The 27,950-nt window shown below is 45.1% G+C and overlaps 1 protein-coding gene across 2 annotated transcripts in view; it reads right to left on the bottom strand.

Moving 5' to 3' along the window:
• Positions 1–931: 931 nt before the first annotated feature.
• LOC139821333 (uncharacterized) overlaps positions 932–27,950 on the bottom strand; it is an 85,400-nt gene continuing 58,381 nt past the window's right edge. The window contains exons 1-2 of one of the 2 annotated variants that reach the window (XM_071792307.1): positions 24,744–25,722; positions 932–10,143 (exon numbers count right to left, since the gene is read on the bottom strand). In XM_071792307.1, coding sequence (XP_071648408.1) covers positions 8,788–10,143; positions 24,744–24,854 — 1,467 coding nt within the window. In that variant the 5' untranslated portion in view covers positions 24,855–25,722 and the 3' untranslated portion in view covers positions 932–8,787. Of the gene's footprint in view, positions 10,144–24,743; positions 25,723–27,950 lie in introns of those variants that run through there. The other variant, XM_071792308.1, reaches the window with a different exon arrangement.

Here is a 27,950-nt window from a genome sequence, read left to right as displayed (position 1 = left end):
CTTCGTCGTTATCGCGCTTCGTGCTCGAATCGCGCGCTCCGGGGAGATTGCTTCGCGCGGAGCCACACCGCACCGCGATGCAGCGCGACGCCGGGCCTTGGCGAGGAAAGGGCGGGTGACTGCATACGAACGTGATAGGATGAAATCGAAAGCGCGGCACGTTTTCCACGCGCGGTCGCGAGGCCCCGCGCTATTAATAGCGTACTGCGCGTTATTATCAACGCCGATGAGCCGAGAGAGCGAGAGCGCGCCGCGACAACTCCGCTCAGGGAGGAAATCCGCCAAGGAGAGAACGACGTGCAAACGGCCGCGAAATCCTCGTAGTTTTCTTTTTTTACGCTTCGCGTTTCCCCGGAGAATTCTTCCCTTCCAACCTCCTCACCTCTCCCCGCGTTATCGATTACTTACCTCGGAGACTGTGTCGCCGAAACCGCGGTGGGACGTGCCTTCGGCAAATTGAATTTTCGATTGCTCCGCAATTCAGCGAGCAACTGTCGATCGATCGAAGAAACGAACGCAATTTACAATTGAGCTGCTTTATAAGTCTCGAGCAAGGTTTTGTCTCGAAGAATCGCGCAAATAGGCGCGTTGACGGGTTCGAGATACACATAACCATCCTTTTATATTAATCTCCTTTCTAAGAAGCGTCTTTTGATTTTTTCTTATTAGTTATTTATACGGTATGAAATCACAATAGACTGACGATGACTGACTGAGAAGAAAAAAAAAAGAATTACAACACAGCTGTTACATTTAGATCCCGTCTGTTTCTTTCACGGACCAAGTTACCAAGTAATCGGTGCGTTCCACGTCTCGGCGGCGCTGCTCGAAGGTTAATTAATGCTGAAAACGGTGACGGCACGATGATGTGAAAGGATCGGGACGTGGGAGGGAATTGCGATTGTTTCGCAGATTAATAAGACCACTTGGCTATTTTTAAGTTATTTTTTAATAATTTCGATAAAAAATGATACAAATCGGATACTTAATAACAATATAATAATGTTATAATGTATTATAAACAAGATTACTAAATACAAATGTACAGTTGGTATTTAAAGTTAGTCGTTTATCGTCTGCTTCTTTCTTATTATGTATATGCTGCAACTTAAAAGCTATGATATATAACTTAGAAGCGCACGAATATATTCCTTTCGCCGTACAAACGACGGAGCTTCCACAATGCTCCGGCAAAGAATGCGCACAGAGACGTATAAACAAGAAAATAAGCGAAAATCGACGATCTTCGACGGAAATGGATTTTTTTTTCTACCTCGCATAATCCATCCTAATTGTAAGTGAAAAAAAAAGAAACGGAAACGACCAAGCGACGCAACAAAAGGGCGACAATTAAAGAGACGAGAGAAACATAAAGATCTAAACTGACTCCTTCTCTCTTTCGATCGCGAGAAAGTTGAGAATCGATCGGTTATTGCGAGATACAGGTTCGTGTAAAAATATCGTGAAAAATTTACGGCATCTTCTTCTTCATCAAAAGTGTTGCTTCTTTCTTTTCGCTTTCGCAATATATCGGCTCTTGGGCCATGAAAAATAGACGTGTCGGCTGAGATCAGGTATTTTTTTTTTTTCAGCGCGTTACGTTAATCTCGATAAAGGGTGATTTCTATTTCGGAGCTAATCGTCTGCCTTCGCGGAATATTGCACTTTGGTGTACTTCCTTTCTCTCTCTTTCTTTCGCGCGAAAGGCTGCACTTTTGCATTCGTTTTGCTTCTTTATCTCTCTTCTCGAAACAATAACGTAGCATCGAGGGAGGACCTGTATTTTTTTTTTATACGGAAGAAAGAGAACCTGCGAAAAATCCTGCCCCGCATCCTCGATACATATCGACACAAGCGATTACATGTCACGCGACAAACGCCTAAGGTACACGAATGTATTATCCGACCAATATAGATATTACACGTTAACCGTAAATAATGGCTCTCAATAAACCTTATCACGTACACCAAATGTAACTTGTAGCCCATCAAAGCGCAATCTCGAAATATATCAAAAAACCTCTTCTCGTCCCGCTCGACGCTCTCAATTGGACATATATACATGCTAAAAATTTGTTAGAAACTACTACACATCTATTTGTCGAGTCATTCATACACATATATATATGTATATTATATATATATATATATATATATATTAGTACATGCGTGCGCACCGACTGGCATCTGAATCATCGTAATGTCAAGAAAAGATCGTTCTCATTGTGACTTCAATCTTACTTCAATTCTCCTGGTATTTTGAAATTAAGATTGAAGTCAATATTTTTCCAAGCTGGGCCTTAAATTGAACGGATCCAGACATTTCACGTTAAATTGAGCCGAAAATTGACTGCTGGACGCAATAGTGCATATTGCATTGCAATAAATTATGCAGAATACCCGCGACGATTCGAGTGCCCGCGAGTGCGCGCGCGCCCTAAGTTTATGTGTTACTCGATGAATTAAGTTTTGTAAAAATTGAAAAATCCTAATCGCAACACGGAGATGGTGTTGCCGGTGCGACTTCGAGCCCGCCGAGGTACGTGTGTGTCGCGGCTTAGGATTTATTTGAGCAGCAATTTGTATATCGAGTGGAAAGTGCACCGCGTTTTCCCCTCCCCCCGTTGTCAAGGCGTTCCTTCCTAAGATCTACACGCGGAACGCGATATTTGGTACGTAACGATTATTAGAGATCAGAGTGTAAAAGAAAGCTCGCGGCTCTCCAAGTCGCACCGACGACGTCAAGGATAGAAGGCGGTTGCGATGCGAAGAAAGCAAGTAAATCCGGAACGCAACTACGAAACGATCTGCCGATGCAGTTTCATGCGCGTATAATAAAAACACACGTAAGTAATTTACAGTCGTATCTCTTTTTTTTGTAACTTTAACGTGTATAAAATAATCCTGTACGAATGTCTGAACTGGATAATTGATAGGAATACATCTTGCGAAGTTAATTATCTTTTACAAAGCAACTACTGCGTAGCGAAGCAAACATGTGTGACGCAATCTGGCGTTCAAAGAAGGAAAATTAAGAAGAGAGACCTCGGCGATTGAGTTTGGTGGAAGCACTGAATCCAGAGTTTTCCCACGTTCCCGGCCCTCGCCGTGTGCTTTCGGGCGCGAGACGGGAATATAAGAGACCCTCGATAACATTCCGATAAATCTACGTGAAAGCAAAACGCAAGTCGGCATCGTCTCGCTTTCTTCGCGGCGCCGCGCGCGCGAACTCTTTCCCCTCCCCCCCCCCCGTCTTTTAACATACAACTACGTATCCCATCTCACATACTTTGTAACTCGTTCGTTAACTTCCTCTCTTTCTTTTTTTCCCCTTTTTTTCTTCTTTTTTCTTTTGTTTGGTCGCTTCTGCAACATATATATCCATCGATTTAGGTATCTCGCTGTTGTATACCTCGCTCGCATACGAAATTCCCGCTCCTGTCCGCCGAACGGACACGCTTCCCTGCCTCTTCCACACTAAGCGCGATGCAAAATTACGATCGTAACGATTGCGTGTTTGGACGAAAGGAGTTTTATCCAATGAATAATCTAAATAGCGCCGGCCGTTAATTTGCGAACAGTTGTAAAAAAAAAAAACACTTGGCAAAACTTGGCGACAAAACTTCACGACAGACAGAAACGATCAAGCACGGTGAGCCGGTTCTTCATACGTGGCCAAACAACTTTTTTTCTCAGCAGAAATTATGCATGTGAATATATGCATGAATGTATATTGATTCGCGTCAGAAGGAAAATCTTCGCGACAAACGATGCACCGCCGTCGTTTTTTTCCTTTCCTTTTAATTATCTATACAGTTGCTCGTAAATCGATCGGTACTTGGCTTTCCGTTTTTAGCCCGATAATGACCGCGATTTATTTATGCGAATCATTATCAGGTTTCCGTCAAGGTCGCTAACTCCCGCTTTACAATCCTTGCCGTCCGTCACGCTCCGAGTGTGAGTTCACAAGTACGGCTCTTCGTCCGAACGCGCACTCGTCATGATCGTAGAGCCCCACGAGGGAGAAAAAGAGAGAGAAAGAGAGAGAGAGAGGTCGAATCTCTCACGCGTACGAATTGTGACCCAACTAACGTACGTAGCGATGCGCATTGCGTACTTATCGTCGATCTTCATCCGCGCGAACAATGGCTTTAGCGAAGCTGCGGAGCGAGTCGCGAGGGCGTATTAAACGTTGAAAGGTGGCTCGCGCGCTCCGTTCGGCCGGTCCCGAAGTCAGTTTCCCGTTGCTCTTTCGCTCATCGCCCTCTGTTTGCACCAGTGCCCTTCGTCGTCGCGTGCACTCGATTGCAAGTTGCTCGAATAATTCACGATATCTCTGAACTCGTATTCCTTCCCCCCCTACCCCCGCTCGTCGTAATCATTCTCGCGCTGCTCTCAGACGCGAGCCTAAAACTTTAAAAGAGCTTGGGCAGTACGTAGGTCAAAGGTCCGTCGCTACCTTAATTTGGAACAACTTCGCGCAATGGTTCTAACAGTTGAAAGTTAAATTGAGAGACGATCGTGCGGTGTTGCAATACAATATTCCGATTTGTTGCCTCGGCGTCGTTAAAAATCACCCCCAAGCGCTATGATTCGATGTGCGGTACGATGGAACAAAAGTTTATCTATTTATCTATTTATATCTCTTCAATTACCGAGACATTAAGTATTCTTTGACGCAGTATATCGCGCGTATATTGCTGGCAGTTCTCTTTTGCGTTGACGGCATCGGCACCGCGACGCGTGTCGCGAGCGCGTTTATATGCGTTGGCTACGAGCGTGGCGTTTACGCGGCTTGATATGTAGTGCTGTCCGCGAAGAAGCGTTTAACAACTTTAGAATCGACACAGCCTGTTTTACTCGTGAAAGATTATTCGCTCCTAGAGCAACGGCTCCCCCTTTCGTTTCCTTCACCGTAACCCTGCCGATTTTGATCTCTCTGCCCCCCCCCCTCCCCCCGGAGGACTGATGCCCGATCGCCCGAAGCTACCTGAGACGTGCCTTAGTAAAGGAGACGAGAATTTCGGAGCAATTGTAATCGTAATAATTCTTATTGCGTTCTCGTGTAAATAGCTATCAACACTAACATTATACTTTGTTTCTCTTGGCCCTGTATATGATTTTTGTACGAGAGTTTCCAGACCGGAGTGATAGGCACTGTGTTTCCTTTATATTTTATTCTCTTTTTCTCAGTATTACATTCAGTTTCTTTAAGTCCCTTCCCTTGCCTTCCCTTCCTTTCCCTTTCCAAGCGCACCGTTCGCACCTCCGCCGAAAACGACGAGCAAACCGCCCTCGATCATTTTTTCTCGACAGAAAAATCGGAAAGAAAATCAAAAAGCGTTGTTCTCGACGCGCATTAATCGGCACAGCGTGTTACGACGCCTCTCGCCTTCGCGTTGGTGAGAGAAAAAAAAAAAGGAAAGAGAAGGAAGTAGATAAGCAGAATTTGCGAGTGCGATAATTCACGCGGAGCAACCCGTTTGCTCGTCGATCAAAAATCAAACTTTTTTCCGTTTTTCATATGCGTTTTTAAGGATCGATCGTACTCCGCGCGCGCGTCGCGTCGGAGTCGCTCGCTCGTCTTTTCGCGCTGGTCAAGGAGTTGTTCGCCGAATCCTTTCCCTCTTTCACAATTGGCGCTAGCAAGTACAAGTAATAATGGTAATAGTAGCAATAGTATCGATAATGACAATAATGATAAAAATAATAATTATGACGATAATCGTAATTACAATAAAAGTAAAATAATAATCATAGATATTTATATATATAACAATGTTAATACGAATAATAATAATAATAATAATAATAATAATAATAATAATAATAATAACATAAGATCTGCTACGTCGTAAAAAGCGCAGCACGTGAATCTTACAAAAAAGAAGTAGAAAAGAAAAAAAATCGGTTGGTAGTGAATTCGCTGGTATCGATGCGACTATCGATAATAATCCGTTTATGAACAATCGTCGAAAATTAACGCTACGCAAACGTAAAGGTAATATGGAGACTATGAGATCAAGTACATATTTGATATATCGATAACCGCGCGGGCAGCCGAGCGTGCAAGCTCGCTCCGATCTCGCTCGTCCGATGCCAACGCTGGATCTTAACCGCTGGATCTAGCGTCGGTCGTGCGCGCGATCGATCGGAGAGAAAACAGCTCGCGCTGTTATCCTCCCTGTGTGCTCGTTCCCGTTCCCGGAACGAAGCGACGCGCCTTCGCCTCCGCTCGACGATTTTTCTCCCCAATCTCACAAACGTAGCCCTTCCATCGCGAATTTCTCTTTTCCACCTCATTCCTTTTTTTTTCTCTCTCTCCGAGGACACACCTCGGAGAAAGTAACATCTGATGAGGATATCTCGGGGATACCCAATACAATAATTATCTGAGCAAATTCTCTAAAAGTACATCTCGTCGCTTCGCGTCACGTCAGTCAGACTACACATCCATTCGATATCAACTCGGCGAAACGGCAAACTCTCGACGAGATACTCACGTGCGATCGATTGTAACTGGGCGTACGAATCGTTCTTCCATTTTGCTTATTTCAAATCATTATTTTGTCGAGGGAGTGCTTGGTGACCAATTCATGCCGATCGCTTCGCTGTTCTTCGCGGGAGGACGCAACGACTATCGTCGACGTAGCGATATCTCGCGCATTATTCATTCTTCAACATCCATATCATTTTATCAATATATATATATATATAATATATTATATACGTATATATTATATAATATATATTATACTATATATATATATCTCTCCGTTAAAACAATGGACGCACAACATAAAATCGGTGTTCTTCCCGCATCTGTTTCATATTGCATTGAAACATGGTTCTTAAATCCTTGGAAATCCAGGATCATTTAAAGCAATCGACTAGCACGTCATGTTTCCTTCTTTCTTGTTTCCTGATCCATCAACGAAAACAATTTTATAACTTTACAACTTTAAAAAGCCCCCGATTAATCTAAAATAGCTCTCTCTTTCTCTTTTATCGTTTCCATTGTATTACGTATCTTTACTTATGTATTGGGACAAATACAAATAAAAAGATAAAATAAAACCATGATTTTCGTTTTGACTTTTCGTTCTAATAACGTCTCAATTTGATAAGACATTAACAAATTTGCATTGAGTGTAATAATAATAAAAAATCAAGGAAAGACACGCACAAGCCCTTTAACTCCAAAAGACGAAATAAGATGTAGCTTGAAAATTAAAATTTAATACAATATATTAATATTAATATTAATTAAATTTTAATTCAATTCATTTATATAATATATATAGTGTAATATATATAATTATATTACATTAATATATATTAATGTAAATTATATTTATTAAAATTATATTAATATATGTATCATTAGCTTTCAAATTTTTTATATTAAATAACTTTTAATTTTAATTTTGCAGCTCTTTTAGATCATTTTAAAGTTGTAATTTTGACAGATTCGGAAAGAGCACCGATATTATGTAAAATACGTGCGTCGTTTGCACAATTGATGGAGATTTTACTTATACTTTAAGTATATATTATATTCTACTAAATACAGTTTCGATATATACAACAAAAAGCGGGCGGCTATAAGTCGCGCGAAGAAACTTGCTCCGCGAACATTCTTCATTCGCGTATTTCTTCATCATCAAATTATCATTTCGATTCGCCTTACAAACCACGCGAGCTCAACCGCCCGCCCACGCTTATCTAACTTCATACAAAAGTATACTACAATACATATACAAAAAAAAAAAAGAAAACTCTGGATCCCGAAACCATCGCGCGCCGTGGCTATCGTTCGTCTTTTTCTTCTCGATCTTATGCCGCGCTCATGTTCGGAATATAAATAGTCAGCGATCGCTTGATCGGTTTAGAGGTCTAAAAATTTTGATTGGTTCGTAAGAAAAGTTCAATACCGTCAAAAGTATTAAGTTTGATGTGCGTCGCGGCAATCGTCATGTCAAAATCACACCTACGAAACGGGATCTATTAAATAAAATTTTAAATACATTAGATATTATAAACAGGTAGAAGACGGTGCGTCTCCCAATTCCACACCCAAACAATCGAGAATGTGGGGTATTGTTCATACCCAAACATCGAGAATGTGGGGATTTCCGAAACGAAAAGGAGACAACCAATAAAGGCCACGTAATGCTCTATTTGAATACATCTTAATGGCTTATATACGCTAATTATCGCGAATTTTTTGTTACCCGCGAAATTCATACTCGTTAATTTGTTAGAAACTAACTGCAAATCAAACAATCGCATCTCTTTCCCTCGAAAGGGACACATTCCGCCTCTCTGGATCTAACGACTGATCGGTTGCAGATTCGGTTGTACAAAACGCAAAACGCAATACGGAAAGCCACGACGCGCGACAGCCGAAAAAAACGCTCGTACACTCGAAGAGTAGTATCTACTCTGACGACAAGTAGAAAAGACGAAGACGTGCCATAGCGGATGATAATGCGTTCAGTCGAACTCGAGCGTGCGATCCGTGAAAAAGAATCGATAGCGATCGCGATGACGCGCGGTTATCCTCGCGCATCACATCGGCACGTCCGGTCGAGATCTTGAAATCGACCGGTTCGCGAAATACTCGCGGAACACGACGGGCAAATTCCTTCCCTACTCGCGCAACGTGCTGAGGACAATTATTCGTAACGCTATTAGCAATCTCTGCGTGAAAAAATGCTCGATACAAACCGATGATGCGCATTCTGTTTATCTTTGTTCTTCCTCCTCATTTTCTCTCTCGACTTTTCAATAGCTGTTCCATTCTGTTGGAGCCGGGTCGTTGCTTGTATTGCCGAGTATGCTTGACATTGAGGACATGAGCTCCTCATTCGAGCGAGAAAATTCGAAGTCCATCTCGATGATATCCTCCATCTCGATGTCGGATGATAGCTCGGGTAACGATTGTTCAGGGATGTCACGAGGATCAAAGTTGTTCATGAGTTCCTCGAGCCTGACCGGGCGACCGATGTTGCCGATGAGGGCCTCATCGAGGGAGTCATCGAGGTTCATCCCCGCGGACCCTATCGTCGTCGTCATAGGAACGGACGACATAATGGACGATTGCGGCGTAAGCATCATCGGAGGGATGGCATTCATCATCATGGGCTCCCGCTTCACGTTGAAATTCGTCGTCTGTCGACCAGCGGAAACAGCGGAAGCCAATTGGAGACAAGGGCGATAGTCCATTCGCATCGTCGACGGCAAATCTAAGGAGGAAGCCAGACATATGTCCTTCGAGGCGAAACTGGTCTGATCCAATTCCATCTGCGGCTCCAACTTCGGTTCCAACAATGGTTCCTGCTTGATCTTGGTAGAAGCGACGTTGCAGGCCATAACGTTGTTGTTGGACGTGATGTTCTCGGGATTGTAGCTCTCGTCGTAGAAAGCGGACTCGGGCGAGTCCGGGGTGTCGCAGGTCGGACTGGTGGGCACCTTGGCGACAACCGTTGACGGCGCTGAGGTGTAATCGACATCAGAGTGCAGCATATGGCGCGTCGTCTCCAGAGGAGGCAACTCGATGGGTTTGGAGTTCGACCTGGACATCGATTTAACGCTCGATTGAGCCTGGAGCCTTTTCATCGGTTTCTTCAGCGTCTGCTGTTGATTGTTGTTATTATTATCGTTTCTGGTCCTTGCAACGTGACTAGCAGCGGGCGCCGCGATCGGCGACAGCGGTGACGAGGACGAGCTGGCTAATATCGAGGCCGGACTGCTCGACGGCGTCGACAACATCGACGACGACGGTGATGGGGAAGGCGACAACGATATCGACGGTGATGGCAAAGATATAGACACCGATTTCCGTGATCTCTTCCTTTCCTTTGCCTTCGAGACCTCGACGGGTTTCGAGGTCTTTTTCCTGGGTCGGTACTTGTAATTTGGATACTCTGCCGCATGGAAATCCCTGAGTCGCTCGGCCTCCTCTTTGTAAGGCTTTTTATCCTCTTCTGATAATTGCTTCCACTTCTTCCCTAGTTTTTTACTGATTTCGGCATTATGCATATCCGGCTGAACCTCACAGATCTTCCTGCGCTCTATCTGCGACCAGACCATGAATGCGTTCATGGGTCTCTTGATGCGATTAGGACTGTTCTTCTTCGTCTGTAACAGAGAAATCAGAAACGGGCATTCGTTTATTCCCTTTTCAACTCGTCACCCTAACTCAATTATTATTTTTAGGAAATTCTTATATTTAGCATATCTTCTCCCTCGACAATCGGTAATCCCGTAAGATAATTTTCACAGTCGACATCGCGATAAATTGATGTAGGATTTATATCTCATTGTTAGATCAAGTCACAGAGTCTCAGAGTTCTGCCGAAAATATTGCCACGTCGAGAGAGAATCCTATGAGTCATAATATCGATACCCATATATTTAACTCGACATCTGACCACGCGTGATTCTCAGCCTATGATACATCGAATTGACCGCGATCTTCGCATTAGACAAACACGACCCGGAATCGAACCAAGCCGCGTTCGATCGCGTTGAATGTGGGATGCGACGAATGCGGGTCGGCGTATCTTTTATTATTTTTTTTTCTCTTTCCTCTCTTCGATCGAACGCCGGGGAGAGCGCTTATGTACGCGGAAAAAAAGACGAATGTACGGAGCGTAAGGTAAAACGAACCGGGAGAGACACGACACCCGGTAATAAAGCGAGCGGCTGCTCCCGTTTCGGCATAATTTCCGACATTACGCTACAAAGAAACGGGCGCGACACGGAAAGGCTCCTCGCCGCTCCTTGTCACGGAATCGAAGCCCCGAGGTTCGGCCGTCCCGTCGGTGCGTGCGTGCGTACGTGCGTGCACATGCACATGCGTGCGTGCCTGCGTATCGACACGTTATTCACAATTAGCCCGCAGCTGACGGAAGCGGGTGACCAAGGCCGAGCCCGAGAGACACACTCGCATCTCAACTCGCCACACGGTGGCGGCCTTCGCGAGAACTTGACGGAGAGGCGAGCGATCGCGTGCGTGTACACCGCTCCGGGCTATATGCGCGTCGTTTCGTTGTGAGTACACGCACACACTCTTGCGCGCGCGCGCAAGACACGCATACGAGCAGCTCGACAGCTCCTGCGTGATAAACCGCGTAAAGACCGTATCACGCTAATCGCTCACCGAATGCTCTCTGGATTCGCGATTGCGCCGCGCGCGCAGATTGTTGGAAGATCGGATCGAGCTTCGAAATCTCGATTCGCCGGAATTCCGACCTCGTTGCGCGATGCGTCCCGCTGCGTTGACGCACACAATGACTTCATCTGCGTTTACAGAGCGGTCTCCCGACGTAAATTTTCCCGACGTATACAATTGTGACTTAAAGAGGACGTGCCAGAGAAGTCTTTCATTCGTAAGAATATACTGCGAGAAGCATCGAGCCAATATAGTTCTTATTCTCGACACTATCAGTACTATAAACATAATATTAGTTGCATAATCCAATTAAATATAGATTATATCTCGATTCCTTTAAATAGAATGTGTGAAGAAGAAAAGCAGAAAAAAGAGGAGACAAGAAGCACTTCAACACTGTTTAAAATTCTATTCTTAGATATAATTAGATAATTTCATATCCATCACTAGATTAGTTGAACTAGCAATTAGAATAATTCAAATGTGATTAGAATAATAGAACGTTTCATCTCCTCCTTTCGTTCCTCGCGAGACGTTTGAGAAACATTCGCGCAACCGCGTCGTTCCACGTTGATTAAAAAACACCGACAACGAACGCGATCAACATACGGAATGACGAACGGCGTTCCTCTTCCGCAATCGTGATCGCCGACGACGATAGAGATGGAGATCCATAGATCAAGTGTAGCTCGCCGACGCGCGGCGCGTCGTGCGTTATCGCTGGGAAAGGAAGAGGAAGAGGAAAAAGCCGTGCGTATTGTCCTTTTAGGTCGCGCGCGCGCGCAATGTCGAGTCGCGAATCGCGATTCGCGAGAATAGAAAAGAGCGAACTCGGGGGGCCCCGCGGTAATGGGGTACTACACAGACGGGGCCCCGAGCCTCGGAGCTCAAGGATCGCTCGTCGCTGACGCACAGAGACAACGACGACGAACCGCTCTTGTAAATCACCTCGTCGCTTCCTAGTCGCGTGGCCGTGAAACACGGAATCGTCATTTGTGCCGCGAAACGTGAGAAAGTTTCAAATGGATATCGAGCCGCGGATATACCCCGCCACCCCCGTCGGTTTCACGGCCGACCCGGACAATTCTCGTCGCGCCGACCGACGCAACGCGACGCGACATTTTCCCGGAAGGTGCAGGCTCCGTTTGGTAATATTAGGCGCGTTAGAAACACACGACAATACTTTCCGGCGAAATAACTGAAAGAGCTTTCTAGAAACGCCAGGACGCGGATATATATCCTAAAACGTATAGACTGAGAACAACTTAATTATATAATAACTTAATTATTATTCAAAGACTTAAAAATATTTTATCTAGGTATTAGAAATATCTAAATATCTAATATTTTTATTTTAAATTATTATGCAGATGTTTAAGGAGTTTCTAAATATCCATATATAAAATCATATAACTATGAAATTTTACGATATACTTCCCCTCGATTTATATAGTGATGTAACGCGGATATCTTTAAACGATAAAAATAATATTCATTACGATACTTCTTTTACCTCGCTATCGCAATTATCCCAATTGACCGTATAAATATCTAGATGGTAATCTCTAATTGGTTAAATGGCCGATAACTATACGGCTGAACGGGCCGATCGTCAAGGCTGATTATTTCGGCCCGATGAATTACACGTCGTCATTCGCCGAAATTCGGCCGCGTTTCTCGCGCTCGCGAGAGATCCGATTTATGTAACCCCCGGTAGGGGGGACGGAGAACCTGCGGCACGTCTCGCGGAATATCTGGCACACAACACGTCGTATATATCGAGGCGGCCCGATCGTTTTGACGAGCTACACGCTGCAAAAATGAGAGAGATATCGCCGACCAGGCGGCGCGCGATCGGCGTAATGGATTCTCTCTCCTCTCAAGAGGCCGCAACGACGCCGCGCCGTGCCGCGCCGGGCCCCGAACCCCGGGCCTTAATAAAACAAAAAGAAAAACCCATGCCGCCGAGATGGAGGTGAAGTCGTTGCGCTGCCCCCCCGGGGCCTCTCACCCTACCACCATTGGGGCCCGATAAATCATTATCCTCGCCGACCGGCTTTTACCTGCGACCCGTGAAAATCGCACGAACACGAAACCGCCAAATCGAGCGTGACCGTTGCTCGCGAGAGGATCAGCGTCGAAAGTGTATGGTTTCCGAGGGATGCGATGAGGTGGGTGGAGCCCCCCGTGTATATTCGGGACGGGGCTTGTGTAGCCCCGCCATATGTTCCGCTCGCGCTACAAAAGCGGTGCCATTAGAGCAGATATCTGGTCGCTACACGCTGGTATCTCGATAGATCGGAGAAAATAGTTTATGGACGGTTTTTACTAGCCTGAGCTTATATTGCCCGAATCTATCGCCTGCATCTTGCGTCTTAAGGGCCCGCCGGCACTCCTTGGAGATACAATAAAAGCGTTATACGCGTATCTACGGTAAATAGACGTTTATAGCGTCGAAGAAATAATTTCTACAGCTCACATGCATTCATTAATTTTACACGTGACGTATAACATAACATATGATTACGTTTCAAGAATAACACGCGTGTTGCAAAGCAGTAAAAAAAAACACACAGAAGACACATTATGTAGATCTTTATGCAGATCTTCTTTGAAAGACTGACGATCGTTAGATGTGCATGTTGTATTCTTGAGCAAAACTCGAGCGTCTTGCAAAATTCTAGCGTGAGTCCCGCGCGGGCGATTTAATCACAACGATATCGGGAGATAAATATATACCGGTTCTTGCAAAAGAGCGTGTACTCGCGCTCCCTCCTCGTATCGGCTAATTTCCCAGGCCGTCTCGCTCCGCGGACTTTCCACGAAAGAGCGGACCTTGGGCGCGACGTTGATGCACGCAGGGGGGCCTACGAGGCGCGTTACGCAACGCGCGTGTAATTATCGAAACGCGAGCAGGGAGGATGAGGAATCGCGCCCGGGCTCTCTCGTCCGAGATACGAAAAAATCGCGCGCGCGCGCGCGCGAACGCAAGGGCACACCGCATTCTGATCCGCTCGCGATTTGCGTTGCTTATTAGACGGCGGTGTATGTTAATGCACGGCTAACGCCGTGCGTGTATTATACTTTCAGATGTCGACGGTCGACGTACCGGGATTTGCGCGCCGGAGATCGCGAGGCTGAATGTAGGTTACGAAGAGAGCCACGCGTCACCTTGCGCGCCGCGTCGGACTCGCGATCCGATTCGCAATTTATATATATTCAGCGATTAGATCTGTGCCGTTAGACGCAAATTGGGGGACTCGATCGGCCGGTTTTATAGCGTGCAAAAGAATTCGAGACCGTTGGCTTCGAGACTTTGTCGCTTCGGGAACCTTTCTCGCAGGCGTCAAGCTCGATTTGGCGTTATTGCGTGAGAGCAATATTTTTTTTTACACTTATGATATAATTATATAGATATTAGAGAGACACACGTGTAGGCGAGTGGAAAAATACTGGTTCGCGTTAGGCTTGAGTAGTTCAGTGATGTGCAAAAACAGTCGCAAGCAAAAGGCTCTCTCCAGGTTCGGTTTGTTTGGAGTCATCAAAATAAAGTAAATTGCAAAAATAGATAAAGTTGCGAGAGGGAAAAAAGAATACAGTAGGCAACATACATGTAAAAATATGGCTTTATTATAATTACAACGTAATTATAATACAATATAATTATAATACAATATAATTATAATATAATATAATTATAACATAATATAATTATAACATTTTTATATGTTTGTAAAGCTATTTATAATATGTCTTTTAAAACGGAGATATAGAGCGTGCTTTAGTAATTAAAACTGCTGAAGTAATTATAGCAGGAGAATTCTCATACATTCTTCATCAATTTTCGCCGTTATCTTTCTTTAATAATCTTAAGTAATAATTTTTTAAAAGTTTAAACGTGCATCGATAAACACGCCACGATATTTCCGTTTAGGAAAAAAGCTAAGTTTTATTTCATAATATCTCCTAACCGATCACGCACACACATTTCCACGGTTGCGTCTATACTCGGCGTTTACATAACATTTCAAATTAATGTCTGAAGCAGCCAATTAACAGAAACCATAGACGCGAGAAATTCCCGACGACGTAAGATTTCAGCGGCGAGGAAGAGACCGAGGATCGGATCGATTACCGGTATACACGAAACCGATGTTGCACATACACACGTACGGTACATCGAGGGAAGATCGGGAATCAAACTCCTCGCGGTAATGCGAGAGAAGGAGAAGAGGCGACGGCGCGCGGCGTGTGCCCCGAAAGTAATTTCGTGACGCCCGGTCGTTATTTACGAGCGCTTCTCGCGCGCGCGCTCGCCTCTCGGCGGTGCATAATTTCGTGGCGTGCAACAAAGTGGCCGGCTGCTGTTTCTGCGGTAAAACAACCGGGCTCGCTTCCGTTGCTGCTGGAGCCCACACTCCTCTCCGTTGCCCTCTCTCGCTGTTGCCGCCCGGCCCTCTCCCCCGCGCCCGCCGATCCCACGAGCCGAACCGATCCGATCGGCGCGGCGCGGCGGCTCGATGCACGATGGCCGCGTTTTCTCAACGCAGCTGTACTGGCCTTGGCCAACCCGCTCGATTCGCTACCGATCGGAACCTCCGTCGTTAACCCTCCTCGCGCGTATATCGATTCCCCTGGCTATTCCGCCTGCGTTTGATGCCTGGAAAAATCGCCTCTCCCTCATCTCCCCCCCCCCCGTCACGGAGTAGCTCCGCACCTGCGTGCTCACGCACTCTCTCTCGTTTCAAAACTACCGTTGTACAAACAGCGTTCTCGTAAATTGCGTCGCCACTGGAACTTCCAGCGGAAGGATGCTGCGATCTGTGACATTCGCCAAACTCGAATTCTCGCGCGGGTTACGTGTAACGGCAAATTACATTTCCAGTCGGGATTGCAGCAAGCGTTTTGTCCGTTGTAACTGCTAAACGAAAAACTTTTGGAAAGGAAAAGATACTAAAAATAATTCCGTTGCAATTTTTGCGATACGTCTTTTATCTTATATAGTTCCTTGAAATTAGTCAATTTATAAAGGAAGAAATAATCTGTAAGAAAAGTGATGAATTGGAAGCTGAAACTAGTCAAATGACGCGAGTCTGTAAACATGTCATTGACCTGATATTCCGCGGAGATGCGTCATATCCGTGTCGTTTACGAAACGTCGGATGTTACCGCGTGGTAATACCGCAAAAGGATCACAGCGATGAACGATTTGGTAAAACCTGATAACGGAGTCCCGAGCCTCTTTCCATTTTATCTGTCTCTCTTCCCTCTCTCTGTCTCCATCTATCGTCGCGACGTGTCGAGTCCCCGTCACAGTGATTCATCCAGCTCGCATAAGATTGTGGCACTTATAAAATACACAACGACGTGTCTGTGCCCGCCAGACCCCTTTTAAGTGCTTTTTAAGTACATCGGCTCTCAAAGCGTATAGTCACTGTATATTTCTAAAATCATCCAGTCCTCATTCGATAAGCCACCAATATTAATTTCTACACGAATTCTGAATTTTTCTACTATTTTCTATATTAATTTCAACGGGAAGCGGTACAAAGCCGATGATGGAATTACATTTGAATAAATTAGAGCGAGCTAACACTTTTTGAAGCCGCAAAACGCCAAACAGCGTTAGTCCATTAGCGCTAAACTTTTGAGATGATAAAATTTCTTCGGCATAAATCGGCATAATCTGAGTCTACTAATGGTAGGTACTTACGGTAATTCCTTTCCACATTTAGATAATGTAATTTCTTTATTACGTTACACGTGTGGGACGTCGCGCGTGCGATTTTCGACCTCTCGTTTCTATTAATACCTCCTCGACCTCGTCAATGGAAATTTACTAGCGGTTCACTCGGGCCTCTCGCCTCGCGAAATACGCGCGACTTCGGTGCGAAGAAAAAAAAAGAACTACCGGCCTCCGGAGAGTTAAAATCAATTCTCCTCCACCGGACATTTGATCCAGCAGCGACCGTTCGTCTCGGCGAAGGCGAGCGATCGTACTTTCGTTTGACCTTCGCCGACACAATTTACCGCTATGAATCTGTCAACGCGACCTTGCAATAGACATTAATCTCGTCCGATCGACCGTAGAGAGGCCCGTAGAACGTTAAAAGCCTTCTTTTTTCCTTCCCTTCGTCGTCTCCAGGCGACACGCGAATCGCTTTTTTCACGCCGCAGAAGTCTCTCGTATAGCGTCGCTTACGAGACCCCGGGAACGTGATTTCCGGGTCGGGAATCAATCGCATCGTTGTTTTGCCCGGTTGCTTTTTACGCGATACCGATTGAGACGACATTGTGCAGCCGATACGGCAATGTCATTGAGATTAGATCGATATAGGATAAAGAGCACAACGATAGGCAAATAACCGATAACGCACGAAGATGTCACTTTATCGCGCGCGCCACGGACTTATTCCCCTGGCTATTATCATAAAGCCGCGTAAACACAAATATGTATTAGGGAAAAAAAAATATTTGACAATATCTTATCGAACAATATTGTATCGTAGCGATAGCGAAATTTTATCTAAATTTACCTTTGAAAAATATATTTATAGATAAAATTTGAGAATAACGCTCTTAAATTTAGATCCAACGAGCCCTCGTTTGTTTAGCGCATCTAGTACCGGCGTCGTTGAACCAGAAGTGCAATGCAGATCCCATACAATGTACAGCTCTGTCCACCATGGGGCACAACAGAGAAAAAAAAATGCGCGAGTATATTTATAGCTATATCTCTTAAGCGGGCCGATCTCGTTGCGAGATAGTCTCCTGCTTTATATTCTCATAACCGTAACAATAACTCGCACCACCCAAGTAGAGAAATCCCAGTTCTTATCAGGATCTCTTACGGCCTCGCCGTAACTTCAATCTTTACGGCCGATTTTATGCATACCCGACAAAAGACAACTATTTCTCCCGTTCACCGGCGGGGCGACTACTTTTTCCACTTTCTTCCGCGTACGCCTCCTTCCGCGGAATCCGAGCGAACTTGCGCGAGATTCAGGGAAAGGTGGGAAAGGGGGGGGGGGGAGAGGACTATCGTTCTATCGCTCGCATAAGTAAGCGCGAAGTAATTACAACGTGACGTGCTCGCAGCTCGTACGCGCGCTCGCGTAACTTTCAAGGAGCGAAACCGGCGCGGCGTTCTCATCCCGCCATTTCACTGTCGCTTTTGTAATACCGTTACACCGGTTAGCACGGCATTACGGCATCGCCGCGATGGTTTCACCGTCGCGGCTAATAACGCCTCGGTAGATAATCCGACGATTAGCGTAATTAACCCTGGCATGCATAACCTTTTTTTCCCCCCCCTTTCCGTTTATATAGACCTGGAAACTCGAGCACACGGTGGATAGGAATTTTGTTTGGAGTAAATAATTTCGTTTTGGCTTGTCTCTTTCCAGGAAATAGTCTAGAATTTTTATTTGGATCCATATTCAAAAAATAGAAATAAATTATATGACGGATAAAGGCCATCGTCATCCAAAAGACCTCTCGTTAATGAACGTGAAGTTAAATTTTACAATATACACACAACACACATACACACGTAATGTATAATCCTAAAAAAAAACTTATCCGATATTGTTAATAAGTATTCCCTACCATATTTTTACAATATACATACACATTCACACAAACACACACCACATATAATGTATAATTCTAAAAAAATAATTTTTTATTCGATTTGTTAGTATTGTCCCATATGTTAGTAGTGGTACCCATATTTCTTTCTTCATTTCGATCTATAAAAATAAAAAAAAAATAAAAAATAGTTTAACACTGCACAGACACCGTAAGTTTTTTTAAGGCACAGTTGCTTTTTCATTTATAATTACAGGAATAGATTCAGGAATGGCGCTCTTAAAAAAAATTGCAACAGGCCTATGTAAGTATAGAAAATCACTTTTTGAAACCTTAAAGATGATACATGAATTTTTAGTTTTTTTTTGTAACACAGAAATGTTTTCAAAAGCTCTTTGGACTTGAAAGTCCCAGGACGTTCTCCGGGTGAGTGCTCCAAAAACACGGTGTCAGCGCAGTGTTAATAATAAATTTAATAAAGTGTGCTAAATAATATTTTCATGCAACAAACTGATTTTTTCATTCCACCCAAATTGTCTAATTATTACATAGTATTATTCTCTTCTCTCTCAACACAATGCAAAACATTGTCTTTTATATATAATATTTTGTGTGCAGTTCAATATACAATTTAGTCATCGAGCATCGCAATCACAAATCCTCAGCTGCTCAAATGATACATTTAACTACCGTTCAGACTGCGTGTCTTCTATACTACTGTAGTTTAGCACCGAATAAAATGTACAGACATGTACTTTTCGATTTTTAATTGCACGACAGGAAAACCGCGTGATTCCATCGCAACACGATTGACGCTAAACGTGACACGGGCGCGCGGCGCGCCGCTCTCAATAATCATTTTCGTAAATAGAATAATCGTGCGAGCGCGAAATGTCACGTTCACGCGTACGCGTGCGGGGGAAAGTGGCGGCGATTTGCTAACGCCAGTAACGCCGACCGCCGACAGCGGTAATAATCGTGTGCGGCTCGTTTCACGATGAAAACGCCGGGACCTTTTTTCCAACCGTCCGCGTCCGCGCACCACCGGATGCGCTTCCCAGAACATCCGACTTATCCCCCCCCGCGCCGACGCGTTATCACGCGAGCTTTCCGTGAAAGCGAGCCGATCCGCGTATCCGCTCGTCGCTTTTTACTCTCCCGATAGCAGAACCCTTCCCTTCCCCGTGAACCGGCGGAGATCGATGGAGTCTGTCCCTCGATTAAAATTCTGCGCTACGCCTGTTCGCGTCGCGTTGCAGCCAGAGGAGTTGCGGCCCTAAGAAACGCGTTATCTCGCCGTCGCGTACGCCGTGATTACTTTCAATCGCTCGCAGGTTGCAATAATCTTTTTAGATGAGCGAAGCAGATACGGATGTATATAGGGAAAATACCCGCGTAAGTAGCAAAGTTCAATGTAATTCGTCGATCGCCAGATGCAGGAGATAGATATTTTTCGACGACGAAGTGACTCAGGTTCCGGCTTGTGCTCGCCGCGGGAATTATGTTCAATGTCGATAGCAAAAACGCGTATATTTAACGGTAAAACGCGCGGCGTGTGTGAATCTAACGAAACTCACGTCACGCGAATGCCGGCACCACGCGTTCGACTTCGAAATCGTCGTTAACGTCGGTGCGCGCTTGTCTCTATTAAAAAGGCTCGCGTATACCGTCAAGGCTACAGGTAATCGGGATAATTTGATGGGATTGTACCTATCAGGGAAGGAGGAGGCGAACGGGCGACGGCGAGGGGGGGGAGAGGGGATGGGGGCGAGCGAAGGAGGGAGACGGAGGAGGCCAGAGAGGCCGAGAGCAGTCAAAGAGAAGTTCAGAGGGCCAATTTACCGGACGAGATTAAGCCCGCGAGAAAAAGAAATTGGAATCGAGACGAAAATTACGGATCCCACGTTGCCCGCCGAGTCCTTTTTTCGTCCTTCCCGCGCCGCGCCCCAACACACACGAGCGGGTTTATTTCCGAAAGCGACGGTAAATCAAACGTCGAAAAATGCGCGCACGGCACAATATTGGTATCGGACGTGATCGCCGTGCTTAAGGGAACGAAATTCAAAGTCGAACCGAGATAATCTCAACTTGCGGAAACCAAAATGAGTTAGGTTCACACACTTAACGGTGTCTTAATGTCGCGTATAGTATACAGATACATTTATTCCAGAAGTCTCAAGTTTCAATTTGAGCAAGAGATCAATGACAAACGAATCGTTCGATTAAAAAAAAATACAACGTCAACGTTTCGAAGACATCCAGAACCGTACGATATTTTCCTTCTCGTTCCCTCTTATTGTCGCGCACTCCAGACGAGTATCATGACGCACTTGTTGCGGTTTCACGCGAGTATCGCGAGGCGGATGCAATGAAGATTTGATAACGCGCAGTGCGACGTTACGGCATGTCGAGAGAGAGAGATTAAGATGGCTAACGCAATTGTGCGATGCAACACGGTCAAACAGTTATCGAATCAGAAAAGGAAAATATCCTGTGTATTTCTTTCGATGCAGATAAAACAGCGATTGTGTATCTTGAATCGTTTCTCATTTTTTATATTATTAAATTCAATATTGATCTCCGATATTAATCGCAGCGAAGATTAAGTAACGATGCGAAATTGATCTCTTACGACAATATTAACTTCGAGATGTGTCGTAACTTGTCGTAATTACATATACGAGGAAGATGTACGATTTAAATCCACATCTCTCTCGGGCATGCACGGGTTAAGTAATAGGACCGCCAACGATCCGCGAAACCACGGATGCTGAGCGGAACGCTCATATTCTCGATTCGTGCTTGCGGAGTTCGATCGATCGGCTGAAATGGACGATCGTGGTGCAACCGTTGAATTACAGTACAGCCTCTCGAACGATCGCGGCGCGGCGCGGTGGCCGGAGTCGTGCGTGCGAAATCAAAAATCACGACGATGACGCGATCGATCGATTATTCCGCGCCGCGAACGGATACCTTGTATACCGTGTGGCCGCGCGCGCGCGCGCGCGCGTACCGGGGAATGTTATTTCCCCGGAGCGATACAAAATACATAACCGCGGCGGAGGACTACCTGGACGGACCGAACTCTAGAATTAGAGACCTGAGTCATTAAAGTCCCGAAGGATAATTGACTGGTCTCGAAGGAGATTCGAGACTCGGGGGACCTACTCAGAAAAATGTCGGTGTATCGAAGCCAGAACTCCGAGTAATTACGCGTACGAGGGAGGAATATCCGGTTCGTATATCGGGACTCGGGAAGCAGAGCCCGAGGTCTGGAAATACCTACGAATTTTCACGCGAGCCATATGGCACCCCGGCTCCTCGTCACCCACGAAGGAAAGGCCGGCGCACGCATACCGCACGCACGCCGGAAACGCATGGGTTTAAAAGCAAGGATGGTGTTTTTAGCGCTGCATGGGTCCGCTGCAGGCAATATCCGAAAAAAAATCGTGCCCCTAAGGATCTTTCTTTGAGGTTTCTCGAAACCGTCCTTTCGCCCGAGACCCGAGACCTTTCGAGGAAAAATTTTCCGAAAAGGATTAAGTTAATCCGATCAACGTTCCAGCGAAAAAATATTGAAAATCTACCTCTAGTTAGTACTTGTATTTTTCTGGTGCCTGAAAATATTCGATTTACATCAGAATTGCGAATTCCCGATATTTTTGATATTATATGCTAAACGTCCCTCTCTCTCGGCAGCAAAGGACGGGAGGATAAATACGCTTCTTTATTTAGAAAACGACTGATTTCTTTCGGTCAAAGGCACTGCCGCAAAAAGACTTCGCCGATCGATACATAAGCGAACGAAAAAAAAGTTACTGTTTATGAGTACGTGTCGAGGAGACGGGGGGTCTCGCAAACAAACATCGGCCAACGATATTTTGCGTTTCGTCTAACGAGTTATCTCGATATACCATCACGTTCCATCAAAAAGGTACTTTAGACCGAGTCGATTATTGCACCGAATCATTAGGCGGTAGATTGAGCCGATCGGCGAGACCTCGCCTTTACGGTTGTTCCACTTTAAAATAACGTCTACCGCTCGTTTCTCCGCGCAACCAGGAGTTTCTATCACTTTTCCGATACAGATTGCGGGCATCAAAATCGAGACAAACAATTTCTTCGGTTTAATATTTAATTGTTTTATTTTTATAAATAATAATTTAAAAATTCCGTGTAAAAAAACGGAAATTAATTTTTGACTCGTGTGAGCTTTCGTTGCTATTACAACAGCTTAACGCACGTAATGAAATCTAATAGAAATCACGAAAGCCCGCTTTCAATTACGCAAAAAAAAAATACACGGGAAATTGCCCGGTGAACAATTTCGTGCGTGCGGCGTTTCGAGAAATCATCGCGCATCGTCATTTCCAACTGTGTAACTAACGTGATCGTCCGTCGTAAATTCATAAAAGTCGCATCGATGAATACGAATGAGAATACGCCGTGAAGCAATAAATTTCGTTAATACTAGAGATTTATGTACTTCGCCACGTGCGCCGATAAAAATGTAGTTTACGGCCCACTTTGAGGCGCGCACGTTCCTTCGACGTTATTAACGATATCGCGAACCCGTCGTTTTGCGCTATTTTCGCCGGTCGAGCCTCGCGGTAACCGCGGGGAAAGCGTACGCGGGGACGTTAATCCGGCTTAAGGAAGACCTTCGATGCATCCGTGCAGCAATATTTGGCAGTAAATCTGTGACGAGACTAAACAGCGCGTTTCGAAATCTTTACCTGCGGCCGCGCTTTCAAAATAAACAGCTTGACCCTCATCATGCAGCAGACCCGGAGTTTCAGACCCTGCCGAATACATGCTGCAGTCTTTTTTCCCTTTGATTACCAGGTATTATTAAAAGGTTTCTTTTGGGAAAGAAAGAGGAAATCTCGCCAGGTAAATGTGGGGCCCAAAATTCAACCCTGGAAACTCTTGTTCCACCCAACAAAATTCTATTATAGATCCGAACAGAACCCGCTTTACATCAACCGTGAATCAATTTAATAACCGGGTCGCAGGGCAGGCTACGGTCCGAATGCAGAGCGAATCTTGTCTAATGCGAAGAGATTTTTATCTCGGCGGTCGCAAACGACGCGGGATGTGAGATGTGACTGTCACATCCTGCGAGCTACATATCCATTCGGTTCCGCCGAATATCGACAATATGATTTTAGTTTCTCGCGATGTCTCAGGTAGAAACTTGCTGCTCTTCCATGAGCCCTTTTCGATAGCTTTAATATTTATAACTGGTGTCCGTTTGAAAGAAAATACCCTCGAAACTCTCGAAGCTAACACGAGTACGGGATTGTAAAAATGAAGGTTTCCGTTGCAGGTGGTAAAAATAATATAGTCCTTAAGTATTTTTTTCAAATGGACATCAGCCGTGATGAGTGAAGTGAAATACAATACAGGGTGTTTCGAATTTCGGATAGGATTTCCTGAAATGTCTTTAGCATGCCCCCTTAAGTTTCCAGATAGTTTAAAACCCGGAAAGCACTGAATTTTTTTACATACACACAAGTTTCACATTTTCCAAGAGCTTACTTTTTCTAGCATGCTCCCTTAAATTATTGTTTAAAAAGAGATTAAAAATGGATTGACTATTTTAGCGCACCCCCACAAATTTTCAAACAAGATTTAAGATTCCTTTTAAAGTTGACTTTTCTATATAGCATGCTCTTTTAAATTTCCCGGTAAAGGTCTTTTAGATGCATATTTATAATAGGTTTTTTTTCTCTATCGGTTTCTTTAATTTTTCTCTCACTTTACATTCAAAGTAAGAAAATTGTAAAAACCGATTCACTTCGGAGTATGAAACAGATAAATTTAGAAAAACGCTGGAAAATGATTTGAAATATAAAAGTGTAATCCTCTTTGGAATAAAAGAGGAAAAATCTGCGGATCTTCCGAGATTCGAATTTCGGGGAGAATCACTGGAGAATTTTCCCGAGGGGACAGAAATCTCGGTTCTAATTACCTGCGTGGCGTCCGAATACGGCGTGGGAGAATCCTTATTCACAAATAACGATCCAAACATGATTGTCACCCCCGAGGAACTCGAGGGGCTCTCTTGCTGCGTTGGCACCATTTTCGGGCCGCTTCCGAAAGAACTCCACGTAACACTTCACTTCAATTGAACAACGACGTCAAGTCGGCGACTCGCATCACAATCTCGCGCGCTTTCGCCGACGACGGGACTCGAAGGACTATCTCTCGTCGTTTCGATCGATCACTCTCGTCGCGGACGATCCCCCTCGCGGGTCTTCTCTCACCAGATTCGACGGCACCTTCGACGAGACGGATCCGAATGATCTCACGGCGCGAGACGGTGTGTTTCGCTGACACAATCCGAAAAAAAACCCCCTCGCTTCCGCGAAACGAAACGAAACTCGAGAAACGTTGCGTCCAAAGGATTGAGCGGCTTGTCGGCGGGCGAAAAATTACGAAAGGACGTAGTGTCTCCTCCCTCGTGAACGCGACTCGACTGTGGAGCGTGGATGATGGACCGTGGCGCGATCCAGCGCGTCGCTCGCTATCCCTCCGATCCGGCACTACGTAGGGAACACCTCCTCCACCTCCGGCTGCCGCGGCTTATCTGTGCGAGAGACGCGACGAGACTGAAGACTGAAGGAGTCTCTTTTACGGCCGCACGTTATATTCCGCAGCCACGTGCTCGCCGAGCAGCGATAAAAGCGGCGCGCGCGCTAATCGTTTACCCTTCCGTCGCTCGAGTGGACTCCCCCTTTTTTTCCTCCTAAAGCTCTCTCGTCCTCTCCCGGGTATGTATCCGGATATCGACGACGTGCACGCGCGTTCGAAGACTTTTAAACTCGTTATTTAGACTCCTCTCACAGTCGCTCGTCGATCACGAACTGACATCCTCGCCCGCTCCGAAGAGAACGTTTCGATGCTCGCTCCACGAGCGCTCATGAGCTACTAGTATCGCGTGATCGGCCACCCGAGTCTATAGCTCAACGCTCAGCTGTGACTGCTGTGTGAGGAGTATCCCTACTCTCGGTCGCGGCCACACCGCAGTCGACCAATCCGCATCTGACGATCTTCTCCCCCCGCCTGTCCCTCTTCGTCCACTGCACCTCCGTACACCGTTCGCACTCACTCCGCCGCGCTACGTCGAGTTGCGCGCACGCATACGCATGAGTGCGTCGCTTGCCTGCCTTTGCCTTGCCCGTCTATCCCTCCAATCGCTAATCAGCCACTGTCAGTGTCAAACACGGTCGCCAGCTTCTCGCCCCGTCACGCGTTGCGCTATTATTTTTTTTTTCTGGTTGGGCCTCGAGATTTTTACTTGAACTAAGGGAGAGCCCTTACGGGGTGATTATCTTACAACGGGATAGCAGAGGATGGATTTAATTATATTTAAAAAAATATGATTGTATCGCAATCTTACTGTGTATAAAAAATGCAGATAAAAATTAAAAATCTCGCGTTGTAAACTCGCAAGAATTGTTCTCGGGTTAAAATGAGGACTCGAGTCTCCGGGTGTTTGTGTTAGCAGCGACGAGAAAATAAAATCCGGGCCCTCTTTAGTTTGGTTTATTTAAAGCTCAAACGTTATATAGATAAGATAAGGGCAGGAATACTCTCGGGGAGTAGGCGCAGATGAAAGCGAGTGACCTGATAGTCGGTGTCCTTGCGTCTTCCCGCGATTAGTTTAATCCTGGCCGCGCGCAACCCGGCGCGACCGCGAATATCGCGTTATACCGGTTTGGATACTCGGATGCAGCGCCTGCGGGGGCGTAAAAACATGCGAAATTAAGAGATTACGATCAGCGCGCGGCGTGCACTTTCTCATATGACGGGCTTTTGAATGCGTCCTTACGTATGCCGGATAATATATCTTGAGGAAGGCGTGTGTATGCCGCGGAGGAGAAATTTGAATCGTAAACCGTTAATTTAACCTCCGCGGCTTCAAAGCGACCTCCGAATAACGTCTTAAACAACGCTTTCTTCTTTGAATCAATTCTTCTTTCGAACTCCTACATTTTTATCGGCCCGAGAGTCGATCTCTCGGCAAAAGTGCGAATAAATATATATTAAATGTCAAATTTTTTTAAATAAAACTCGCAAGGTAATCAAGTTTAATAAAATTTCACAGTTCTCAAGATCGCGCGCGGATAACTGTCGTATAAATGCAAAGTAATTTAAAAATTTTTTTTAATGCGAGATATTATGCATCTCTTCTGTTTAAAGAGAATAATTTATTAAATGAGCGATCTGCGCATTGACCATTCCTTATCACTGTTTGCGCGCATTGTTCGGTTTATCATAGTGCGCATCCGAGTGATCGTGGGACCGTAAAAAATGATTTCTTCCTGTTTCGCGTATTAAAGTGCACGGATACGGCGTCGTAAAGGAAAAAATGGCGAGTGTGGTAGACTTTACGCGTAAACAGGTTTAGTGCCAGCCAGCCCCGGGGTACTCTTGTTTCCTCGAACATAATGTTCGGCGCGCCGCGCCGTGCCTAGGGGAGTTGCATAATAGTATTCGAATCACATTTTCCATTCTCATAGAAATTCTCCGGAGCCGCATTAGCCTGGCCGAGCGTTTTCTGCGCGTTTCATTCCAGCTGGGGACACTTTTTCAGTAATTATTCCACGCGAAAACAGCAATCGAGACCATTTGTCTATTCAAATGAAAATGCAATAATGATATGTTGAATTTATTTCACACGCGTTACACGTGTTCTATAGAAATGATAATATCACGGAAGCCTTATGTTCAGACAGCTGGATTCTTGCAGTAATTTCGCGTCTCGAAAGAATTAAAGTCCATTCTAATCCTTATTGAATATATCTGTATATATCGCGAGGAAAAATAAGCCAAATCTAGCAGTAGTAGATTAAATTTTCTTTCGAGGATATATCACATTTAATTGTTAATAAAATTTGCAAAAATTCACAAGTGTTTATCGGTCCCATTAATCTCATTCCAATCTATCTAGCCGTCATCAAGAGGCAACAAATGTTCTTTGTAAATAAAATAGTAAGATGCGCGCGTTATTCAAATCTGCAGCAATGTTTATAATATTAATTCGCGTAATTTCGCGAGAGCTGGAATTATCGAGAGCTTTTTTAAGCTCGATTCCGCGATTTTCACGACGGTCACACCGCCCTTCATAGAAGTCGCGATTTTTTTCCGGTAAACGCTCCGATCTATAAATGCA

Source organism: Temnothorax longispinosus, chromosome 11, assembly GCF_030848805.1.
Source record: "Temnothorax longispinosus isolate EJ_2023e chromosome 11, Tlon_JGU_v1, whole genome shotgun sequence".
Taxonomy (NCBI): domain Eukaryota; kingdom Metazoa; phylum Arthropoda; class Insecta; order Hymenoptera; family Formicidae; genus Temnothorax; species Temnothorax longispinosus.
Note: the sequence above shows the minus strand (reverse complement) of the source record. Positions and strands in the feature narration are given on the sequence as shown.